The sequence below is a fragment of the Leopardus geoffroyi genome, chromosome C2 (genome assembly GCF_018350155.1).
Source record: "Leopardus geoffroyi isolate Oge1 chromosome C2, O.geoffroyi_Oge1_pat1.0, whole genome shotgun sequence".
NCBI classification, from domain to species: domain Eukaryota; kingdom Metazoa; phylum Chordata; class Mammalia; order Carnivora; family Felidae; genus Leopardus; species Leopardus geoffroyi.
In genome coordinates, this window is record NC_059333.1 from 153,870,486 (window position 1) to 153,881,668 (window position 11,183).

General features: G+C 42.4%; 2 protein-coding genes across 2 annotated transcripts in view; one reads left to right on the top strand and one right to left on the bottom strand.

Moving 5' to 3' along the window:
* The window catches only part of MLH1 (mutL homolog 1), a 49,109-nt gene extending 49,001 nt beyond the window's left edge, over positions 1-108 (bottom strand). Inside the window, exon 1 of the mRNA XM_045436593.1 lies at positions 27-108. The gene's annotated coding sequence lies outside the window, so the exon portion shown is untranslated. The remainder of the gene's footprint in view (positions 1-26) is intronic.
* Positions 4-9,071, top strand: EPM2AIP1 (EPM2A interacting protein 1). Its single transcript, XM_045436631.1, has 2 exons — positions 4-3,092; positions 6,391-9,071. The coding sequence occupies exon 1, from the start codon at positions 468-470 to the stop codon at positions 2,292-2,294; it is 1,827 nt and encodes a 608-aa protein (XP_045292587.1). The 5' UTR covers positions 4-467; the 3' UTR covers positions 2,295-3,092; positions 6,391-9,071.
* The last annotated feature ends 2,112 nt before the right edge of the window (positions 9,072-11,183 follow it).

Consider the following 11,183-nt stretch of genomic DNA (forward strand, 5'->3'; position numbering starts at 1 on the left):
AGCCCAAGACACGTCGAGATGCTCACCGGAAGTACCTTCGGCCAATCACCTCAGGGCTCCGTGCTGACGTCTTTCCAACAACTCTGTCTACGCTGCCCTGCCAGACCTTCCCGCGGCAGCGGCTTCGGAGCGAGGGAGCCGTTGATTGGGCAGCTGGGATGCCAGTCAAATTTCTTAAGTCCCCCGGTGCCTGGCTCACTTGGTCCCTCCCTAGCGCCCTTCAGGCCACTGGCTAGAAGGGTATGCGCCTGCGCGCTATCCACTCTCCCATTGGCTCATTCCTGGGCTAGGGAATACGAAATCTCCAGCCAATAGGAGTGCAGGTGCCGTAGCCGGAGGTTGGTGTCCCCCTGCTGGGGTGATCTGGCGCAGAGCGGAGGAGGTGCTTGCTCCTGCTCCTGCTCCCGCTCCTCCCCTCTCCTTGCGGCCTCCCGGAGGTCGACCCTCTTCTTGCGGCCTGCAGTAGGATGTTTATGACGCCTAAGAGGAGCAAAATGGAAGTCGACGAGTCTCGGGTTTTCCGGGCCGAGTGGACCCAGCGTTACTTGGTGGTGGAGCCTCCGGAGGGCGAAGGGGCCCTGTGCCTGGTCTGTCGCCGCCTCGTCGTAGCCACCCGCGAACGCGATGTCAGGCGCCACTACGAGGCCGAGCACGACTACTACGAGCGGTATGTGGCGGAGGGCGAGCGCGCGGCCCTGGTGGAGCGTCTGCAGCAGGGCGACTTGCCCGTGATCACCCCGCTCACTCCCGAGGAGAGAGCCGCCCGTGCAGGCCTCGGGCTCGCCCGCCTCTTGGCCTTGAAGGGTCGCGGCTGGGGTGAGGGGGACTTTGTGTACCAGTGCATGGAGGTGATGCTGAGGGATGTGCTGCCCGAACACGTAAGCGCTCTGGATGGCGTTGATTTATCGCCAGAGGTCACGCGGCAGAGGGTCCTCAACATTAACAAGAATCTACGCAGTCAGCTTTTTAACCGAGCCAAGGACTTTAAAGCCTATTCCCTTGCCTTGGACGACCAGGCCTTTGTGGCCTATGAGAACTACCTCCTGGTCTTTGTCCGTGGCGTGGGCCAGGACTTGGAGGTACAAGAAGAGCTTCTGACCATCATCAACCTGACTCGTCACTTCAGTGTTGGGGCCCTTATGGCGGCAATCCTCGAGGCCCTGCAGACGGCAGGGCTTAGCTTGCAGCGAATGGTTGGACTCACCACGACCCACACGCTGAGGATGATTGGTGAGAACTCAGGACTAGTGTCATACATGAGAGAAAAGGCTGTAAGCCCCAACTGTTGGAATGTTATCCATTATTCAGGATTTCTGCACTTGGAACTGTTGAGCTCCTACGATGTAGACGTTAACCAGATCATAAATACTATATCTGAATGGATAGTTTTGATTAAGACCAGAGGCGTTAGGCGCCCCGAATTTCAGGCTCTCCTCACTGAATCTGAATCAGAGCATGGCGAAAGGGTTAACGGACGATGTCTGAACAATTGGCTTAGAAGAGGGAAAACTTTAAAACTGATATTTTCCCTGAGAAAAGAGATAGAAGCCTTCTTGGTTTCGATAGGGGCCACAACGGTCCATTTCACAGACAAGCAGTGGCTTTGTGACTTTGGCTTCTTGGTGGATATCATGGACCATCTTCGAGAACTCAGTGAACTGTTGAGAGTTAGTAAAGTCTTTGCTGCCGCTGCCTTTGACCATATCTGTACCTTTGAAGTTAAGCTGAGTTTACTGCAGAGACACATTGAAGAAAAAAACCTAACACACTTTGCGGCCTTCAGAGAAGTTGTCGATGAGCTTAAACAGCATCTTAAAGAAGAACAAAAAATATTTGATCCCGATAGGTATCAAGTGGTGATCTGTCGCCTGCAAAAAGAATTTGAGAGACATTTCAAGGACCTCAGGTTCATTAAAAAGGACTTGGAACTTTTTGCAAATCCTTTTAATTTTAAGCCTGAATACGCACCTATTTCAGTAAGAGTGGAGCTAACCAAACTTCAGGCAAATACTAATCTTTGGAATGAATACAGAGTCAAAGACCTGGGGCAGTTCTATGCTGGCTTGTCTGCCGAATCTTACCCAATTATCAAAGGGGTTGCCTGTAAGGTGGCATCCTTGTTTGATAGTAATGAAATCTGCGAAAAGGCTTTTTCGTATTTGACTCGAAACCAACACACTTTGAGCCAACCCTTGACAGATGAGCATCTCCACGCCCTGTTTAGGATTGCCACAACTGAAATAGAGCCGCATTGGGATGACCTTGTGAGAGGAAGAAATGAACCCAATCCATAGGCCTTGGTAGTACGATACTGAGACGCTCAGAGTCTGATTCTAAAAGCAAACCTTTGCCTGATTTTTCAAGTTAACTAATTTGGATTGTGGCAAAGCACCAAGTTTATTCATCCAAATTGATCACGATTCAGATTCTTCTGACAGAGGTGTTTTTGTTTTTGTTTTTGTTTTTGTTTTTTTCATCTCAAGAGGCAGCATGGGACTGACACATGCACACACCTTTTTTAAAATTTAATTTAATGACAATGTCATTGTCTTTTACTTTTATGATATGATTGTTTCTAAAGAAATTCAGTACTGATAATGCGAGTTGAATTAGAAGTCTTTTTCTGGTGTTTTGAAGAAGTTTTAGCTCTTCTTTTGAACAAAGTGTTAAAATTTTGATGCATATGATCTGAAGTTATCAACCCCATAAATGTATGTTTGAGCCAGTTTGCAGAAACTCACATAGCAAGTTCAGAAGTTTCTGAAAAGGAAGAGCGTACATACGGTGGAGGTATTTTGTCTAACTATCAAAGTGTTTGAGACTTTTTTTTTAAACATTTTTCTGAGTCCTAAGTAAATATTGACAGATTTCCTCCTCAACTCCCCCCCCCCCCCCCCCCCCCGCAACCAGCCCTAGCAATGATTAGAGGGAAATAATCAAAATTTTAGTCAGAGGAGTAAGAATTATGTTTAAATTGCTGGTTTAGGAGGCTTCCTGCATTTTGGAGATCAGACTAACCAATTATTGGGGATTTCCCCTGAATTTTTCACACTTGGGTGCTGTTTTGTCAGCTTGCCTATTAAAGGACTACGGTAAGTATAGAATCTTAATGGTTGCCCGTTAGTAATTCTTTATTCTACTCCAGATAGAAGTTTGGCCCTGTCAAAAAAGGATGAGAGAATAAGATTTTTGCCCTCCAGGATCAGGAGGTGGGAGGTATTTTAGCTTATTATGCATGGGTGTTGACTGCTTCATAAAGAAACCCTGTTAAAAGGAAACCCTTTAGTTTAAAGTGGTAAGATCTGAGATCGTGTTAGCTGCTGGAAGTGAATTTATTATAGAATTTAAAACTGTCCCACTCGTTCTGTATTTTAGATAGTGCACAAGTAGAAATATTTAACTTTCAAGAAGCAGCTTTATTAACAGATTGTGGCAATTCCATATTTCTAGTGAGACATCTGCTTTGTGCTAAAACAGTTATTTTCAAACTTATGTTAACCGTGAAAAGAAAATCTTACAGTAAAGCCAAATATACAAAACGATTTAAAGGCAGGGCCCAGCTTAGAGGTCCTCTCAAGTACAGTTTGCAAACTTGTGCTAAAGTCCTGTCTTAACCTTTGTAACACATTCTGTGGTCACTAATCCAGCAAATTCATCGAACCAGGATACAACCAAGAATTTAGAAAGAATTGATGCCTGAGCAATCAAAATTGATGCCATAAAAGCCCAGGAACCAAAATTGTGTCACTGGTTCTCAACCAGAAGCAGTAACCCCTCTTTCCAGGGGTTGTTGGAAAGCATAGGGGACTTTTTTGGTTCTCAGACTCACTGGGAGGGTTCTGCTGGCATTCCCCCTGCCCCCACAGTGCATAGGACAGCCAGGCACAATGGAGAATTATCCTTCGCAAAGTGCCAGTAGACAGCCCTCCCCCCCCCCCCCCCATTATAGATTATTTTATTTTGAGGGACAGGGCAAATTACCGGTAGAAGCAGAATGAAAGGGCAAATCTGGCAAACTGATGATATTTGATAGGAACTAATTCCAACATTCCAGGTTTGGCTGGTAAAGTGCGGTAAAGGCCTTGATAGGTTCTGGTAGCTTGCAATAGCATTTACATGTCAGTGATTTATACTGAACCAGATCAAAGGGCTCTATTCTGTTTAATTAGAGCAGAAAAGCCAAGTATTTACAAGCTAGTAATCAAGAATGGTCAAGTTGAGATTTTAGTTAACAGGGAATAAGCTTAAAATATCTGGAAAAACAACAGCAAAAAAAAAACAACAAAAAACCAGCCCCCCCCCCCCCAAAAAAAAATCTACCGGTAATTTCCCACTAGTTTGGAGTATTCTCTTTCACGGCAAGTGCTTTATTGAAAAAAAATGTTTGGAGGACCTGCTTCTGCTTTCCTACCCTGGTTCCTCAAATATTGAAGTCTTGTACATTTTGTGAAGTTCCATTATATATTTTTGCTTAAGGTAATAAAACTAGTTTGCATCATGTAGGTACTGAGTCGGGGGGGGGGGGAGATATAAACTAAGGATTTAAAATTGACCCTAAATAGTAGAGAATTTGCTATAAAGTAGTCTTGTTTGTAAAAAAGAAAAAAGTGTGTATATTACTGTTTCCTGTATTAAGTAATTCTGTAACTGCATGGCAGTCTTTAAAAAAATTTTTTTTTTTTTTTTTTTTTTACAAAATAGTTGTTACTGGTCCTGTTGTATCAGTGAATATAGTTAAAATAAGTACTATTTTTTAAAAGCCCTATGTCCCTATATATCTCCCATTCCTCCTAGTTTTCTTAAAAGATGTGTCTGTATTCCCAGTCTCCTGTAGTGCCACTCAAACTGCTCTAGCCAGCCAGATCCTTAACATTCTTGCCCTCTCTCACACCACTGACCACTTTTCCTTGAAGTCCTGGTTTACTTTTGCTTCGGGGTAGATACCACCTGCAGGTATGCTTTCTCAGTCTCCTTCGTGGGTACTCTTTTCCCGTCCATGTTTGTGTTCTTGTGATGTTAAAATTTGGTTTTAGAGCTACCGTTTTGTACCTCCCCTTAGCTGCTGTCATCTCTGTTCGCGGCTTCAGTTACCGTTTATGTGCAAATGATTCCTAAATTCCTATCTCCTTTCCGGGCCTTTCCTAATCCATATATCAAATTGCTAACTTAAGTCTGCTCTGCCGTCTCATGGACACCATGGCATGTCATTGATCTTGCCCCCAAACCTGCTCCTTTTATGTTCCCTCTTTCAGTAGATGGCGCGGCCATCAGTCGTCATAGCCCAAGCCAAAACCTGACCTGCCCGTGACTCTTCATCCATCACATCCACTCACGGGAACCTTGGTGTTAAGTCGACTGTCTCTAAAGTTTTTCTCACTTTTCCAGTTCAGGCCATCAGCCTACCTTAATACAGCAACAGCATCCTCGTCAAGTCTCTTTTTCTCTGGTTTTGATCCCTTTTTATGCTGCAGCCAGATCATTCCAAAAGACATAGTTGGTCATATCTCTCCACTGCTTTCCCCATTATGTAGGATAACATACGACTGATATTCGTCTTTGAGGTCTCAGTTTAAATACCACTTGCTCTAGGAAGCCTTCATAGATGCCCTCTAGACTAAGAGCCTTCGTAGATGCCCTCTAGACTAGGTGCCCCCACTGGACACTCTCTAAATACCCTTTTCTCCTAATCATACACTTAGCACACTTTGTTGCTACTTATTGATCACTGCTAGACTGTAAGCTTTACCAGGGTGGGGACTGTGCCTTGCTAGCTGTTCTATATGTAGTGCTTAGCACAATGCCTGGCATTCCAATAAATGTTTGGATGAATAAATACGTGTGTAGTGTTTTATGATCTTTGAAGCCCTTTTGCAGTCTCATTTGACCTTCATCGAGGTCCTCCTGCCTTAGCCCGCTTCTTGGGTAATTGTTATTCACGTATTACAAATTAAATGAAACTAAGTTCTTTGTGACTACAGAGCTGTATTCCCAGAATTTAGCTCAGTGCTTGGCATGCGGCTCAAATATTTACTATGTGAGTGTTGTTGAGGAAACAAACTTAAATTGCAGTTTGCCCTAGGAAACAAGAAGTGAGGCCAGATTTCAGATGCAGGTATACTCACATAAATCTATGGAATATTGAGTCTTTACCTCCTTTATTTAGAAGTATTATTAGTTTACTATTTTTAGTTTTCAAAGGTAGACTTCAAAGGAACCTAGATGAAAAAGATTGGGCAACCATTTAGTGAACTAAAACAATACTTGGGTAATTAAAAAGTTCTACTCGGTATCAGAAGAAGATAATGCTGCTTAAAATATCCTTTTTCCTTTTATAATGTGTCAATCCTAGAAGAAAATGACATACTATTTACTTGCTACTTTCCTTTACAGATGATTTCTGGCTCTTCTGGGATTTAAAAGTAAGTAAATTTAATAGAATTTTAGAGGAATGACTCGGTATTTCTGGTCACTAGGTATCCAGTTCTCTTGCTTTCTTGCCTGCAGAATGTCCTCATCACTTCTCCAAGGGAGGTGACCCAAGAGGGACATCTAGTCAAGGTGTACTTAGATTTACTCTTTTTCTTTACTTTCTTGTTCATGTGCCTCTGAACTTAATTTCTGGGTAACTGGGGTTTTGGGATTCGTGGAAGAACTATAACCATGGCCTGTTTCCTTGAGTCATTTTAATTTAAGGGATTAACCAGTGTTCACTTAGTTGGACTTTTAGTCTGTGGCACATTAACTCATCCAGAGGCCTTAACGGTAGGTGTGATGGTCATCCGGTGATCCTTGCTGCAAAACTGGGTTTTCATGGGTTTCTTTAATCTTCTGGATTAAACAATTTCTCGTTTTTATCTTTTTGTAATTGAGCAGTAGCCTCATCCTACCCAATAAGTACTTCAACTTGTGGACTCTACCCCTTTCATTTCTGCTTGCAATTTGATGAATTCTGAGTTCATCTCTTTCTTGTACATTTTGTCAAATGCAGCCAACAACAACCATAAAACATTTTGTTTTCTTTCTTTTTTTCCCCTCTTTAATAAAGATTCTGTGCCTTCCATGCTTTCCCAAGAGACAATTTGACTACTCCACAACGTGAATTGCAATTGCCCCTACGTAAGTTATTTCTCCCATCCTCCAGTAGCAATTTCCTGAATGCCTCCCAACTAAGCCAGCGTGTCGTACGTTAAGGTTTTTAAAAAATGGAGCCACTTTCTGTATCAGGATGGGTAAGGTTGTCCTACAGTAACGACCACAGAATCTCAATGCCTCATGTAACTTTTTTTCTTGCAACTTGTCTAGGGACTTTGCTCTAGGTCAGGGGTCAACGAACTACAGTCCACAGGCAAAATCCGTCCTGTTGCCTGCTGCTGTAAATAAAGTTTTACTGGAAGACAGCCTTGCCCATTTACTTATGTCTGTGGCTGCTTTTGCTCTACCATGGCAGAATTGAATAGCTGTGACAAAGTGCATAGTCCACTGAGTCTAAAATATTTACTGTGTGACCCCACAGAAAATGCTCACTGATCCCTGCTCTGAGTCTCTGAGAGTCAGGTTGACCAGGCAGATACCATCTAGGGTGTGGCTGTTCATTTTGGGAAATGAGAAGAATACAGCAAATCACTTACAGGCCCTTAAAGCACTTTCATTGACCAAAACAAATCCCATGGCCACACCAAAGTTCGAGGAATAGTGTTAAGTCTTCCACGTGCCTCAAAGGAAAACCAGAAATATTTGGAAGACAACACTAGATTAACACACGGTTATGTCTCTATTTATATAATTTCTTTAGAAATCTTTTTTAGTGAGGTAAAACATCCAGTAAAGTGTGTAAATGTTGAGTGTATGCCTCAGTGGATTTTTATATACACCCTTGAACCCATCACCCAGATCAAGATACTGAACATTTCTAGCACCCCAGCAAATGCCCTCGTGTCCCTCCCGCACACAGATAAACACTACTCTGACCTTGATCACCATAGATTACTTTTGTCTTTTTAAAGCTTCATGTAAATGTAACAATTATATGTACTCTTGTGTCTTTTGTTCAGTACTGTGTGACTCATCCATGTTGCATGTAGCAGCATTTTTTACTCACGTGCAGTATTCCATTGTACGACTACCGCAATTTAAAATTCCATTCTACTGTTGATGGAAATTTTGGTTGTTTCCAGTTTGTGGTTATTATGAATAAAGTCGCTAGAAACATTTTCGTATCTGTCTTTCAGTGATCGTGTGCACCCATTTCTCTTGGTATATTACTCCCTGCTTCCATACTTATCTGTAATTACGCATATAGCAACCAGAGTGATCCCTACTGTAAAATATAAATCAGACCATGCCATTCCTCTGCTCAAAATCCTCCAATGGCTTAGTATTATAATTACAGTAAAATCCAAGGTCTTTATCACAGTCTACAAAGCTTTGCATGATCTGCCCCCACACGTACCCTTTTGCTTCCTACCTACCCTGTTTTCCGTCGTATCCTCAATCCCTTTACCTTTCCCCAGTCACTCTGCTCTGTACTGGACACTGCCTTTTGAGTTGGGGAATCAAGATACATGATTCGACCCTGTCCTTAAAGTGGCTGTGATCTACATGGATAATTTTAACAAGCCGTAACTCTGGTGTGTGTCAACCAATTACTACTTCTGTAGGGAGTAAGAGGCAAATTTGCCCTATGGTTAAACTGTTAGTGTAAAATAATTCACAATTATAAAAGTGTAAAATAAGTTACAATCCCTGTAAGGGATTTAGAGAGTAAGATTAAAATGTAAAAGTTCCCCGATAAGTTTAAGAAATGTGTACTTCTACTGATTATGAATGAGAGTTCACCAACTTGACTACTCATACATTTTACTATTTACATGTTCACTTCCATGAGGCATAGGAGGGAGCTGGGGGTGGAGGAGGTGAGAAGACGCTGGAATAAAGAAAGAAGTGCTGATACTAAGCACAGTCCACACTCCACAATCGCACAGTCATGGCAAAGGGCCTCCTACGCATGGTACCATTATTGGTACATTATGGATTATTATAAAATAACAAAATTGACTTAAGGTCTTTCCACATATTTTTACTTTATTGATACATAGTTGAAGTACAATAAACTGTACAGTTTAAACTATAAAACGTGATTGGTTTTGACATAAATGCATACAAGTCACTGCAATCAAGATAATGAACACTTCGGGGCGCCTAGGTGGCGCAGTCGGTTAAGCGTCCGACTTCAGCCAGGTCACGATCTCGCGGTCCGTGAGTTCAAGCCCCGCGTCAGGCTCTGGGCTGATGGCTCAGAGCCTGGAGCCTGTTTCCGATTCTGTGTCTCCCTCTCTCTCTGCCCCTCCCCCGTTCATGCTCTGTCTCTCTCTGTCCCAAAAATAAATAAACGTTGAAAAAAAAAAATTAAAAAAAAAAAAAAAGATAATGAACACTTCATCACCCCACAAAGTTTGCGGGTTTTGACTACTGGGGAGGGAAATACACTCCAATTTAAGTGGGGATGGGGGAAAAGAACTTTTTGAAAGAATATGAGCTTCTGTCAGAACCCTTTATTGTTGACTTGCCTCTCTGCACTTTCTTACCACTTTTGCCAGCCAGGATTTGTACATCTTCCTGGCTATTTCACCACCCCACTCCAGGGCCACTGGCCACGGACCCAGTCTCCTGATATGTCAATTCAACATTCCGGGGCACGAACCGTGGCAGTGCTGTCTGGTGGTCTTTTCCCTGAGGCCAGGTGCATATACCTGGAGTGGAGTGATGGCTACGAAGGGAAGGGTCCCCTACCGTATTTGGTGGGGCTTTCTGATTGTAAGAGACCAACTTGTGTTAGCTTAAAGGGAAACAAATAAGGGTATCATTGTAAGTATATGAGTATCTCATGGAAACCAAGTAGGGGAATTAAATTCAGCTGTCATTCAACAATCACTTAACGAAAGCCTCTTTTTTTTTTTTTTTTTTTTTTTTTAATGTTTATTTATATTTGAGAGAGAGAGAAGAGGCAGAGTACAAGCAGGGGAGGGGCAGAGAGAGAGAGACGGAGACAGAATTGAAGTTCTGAGCTGTCAACGGAGCCCAACGTAGGGCTCGAACCTATGAACTGTGAGATCATGACCTGAGCCGAAGTCAGACGCTCAACTGACTGAGCCACCCAGGTGCCCCCCCCCCTTTTTTTTCTTTGGATTTTCTTAGGAAATTTTCCATTAAATTAAGGTTTTCAAATTTATTATGTGGCTCAGAACATTTTTCTTTTGTCTCCTCTGTACCTCTGGTTATATTTCCTGTCTCATTCCAAATGTTTGGGCTCTCTCTTTCTCTTAATTAGCCTCACTACAGATTTTTATTGTTTTGTCCTTTTCAATTAATTTGCTCCTGTGTTACATCGGTGCGTATTTCAGTGCTATTATTTTCTAACGTATTGTTTTCTGCTTTTATTTTCTTTAACTCATTCTTCCTATGTTTGTATTCTTTTCTTCCCCTTGATTATTTTTTCCATGCCCTTGAATTGAATATTTTTAAACTTGGTTTAATAACTAACCTACCTTCATTGTACATCAAACCTATTATCAACATAGAGTAAATTTCTAAGGCCTCTATTTATGGCTTTTGTTGACTCAAATTCTCATTTGACTGACTGATGTGGATGCTATCGCACCGCTGAGATACCTCCTTTAGCACTGGGGTTCTTATTTCCTCTCTAAAAACCAGGAACATTTTCATATAATTACAACGCTATGGTCACACTGAGTTAATTATTTGACAAAAACTAATGCCTAGTTCACATCCACTTCTCCCCAGTTGTTCTAAAGATGGACTTTTTACAAACAGTTTCTTCAAATCAGGATCCAAGCAAAGTCCACACACTGTATGTGGTTGTTGCATCTTGTAAATTTCATTTAATCCAGAGAAGTCCCTCTGCATGCTTCCCATTTCCTCCTGCCATTATCTTGTTGAATAAGCCAGGCCTGCTGCTGTGTGGACTGTCCCCCGTGCCACGTTGATCTGTTTTCTTCCTTGTACTGTTCCAGTTGTTCCTCTATCCCCCATATTTTGTGGGGTCTTGCAGTTCATGCTAGAGGCTTGATTTGATTCAGGTTGGACTGTTGTAGCTAGAATACTGAAAATATGGTAATGTGAGCTTCCTGCTGCCTCACAGCAGGATTTGGTCTACACATGCCTTC

What these genes read in the sequence shown, in the direction of transcription:
- EPM2AIP1 (XM_045436631.1), top strand. Translation starts at nt 468, where the DNA reads ATGTTTATGACGCCTAAGAGGAGCAAAATGGAAGTCGACGAGTCTCGG.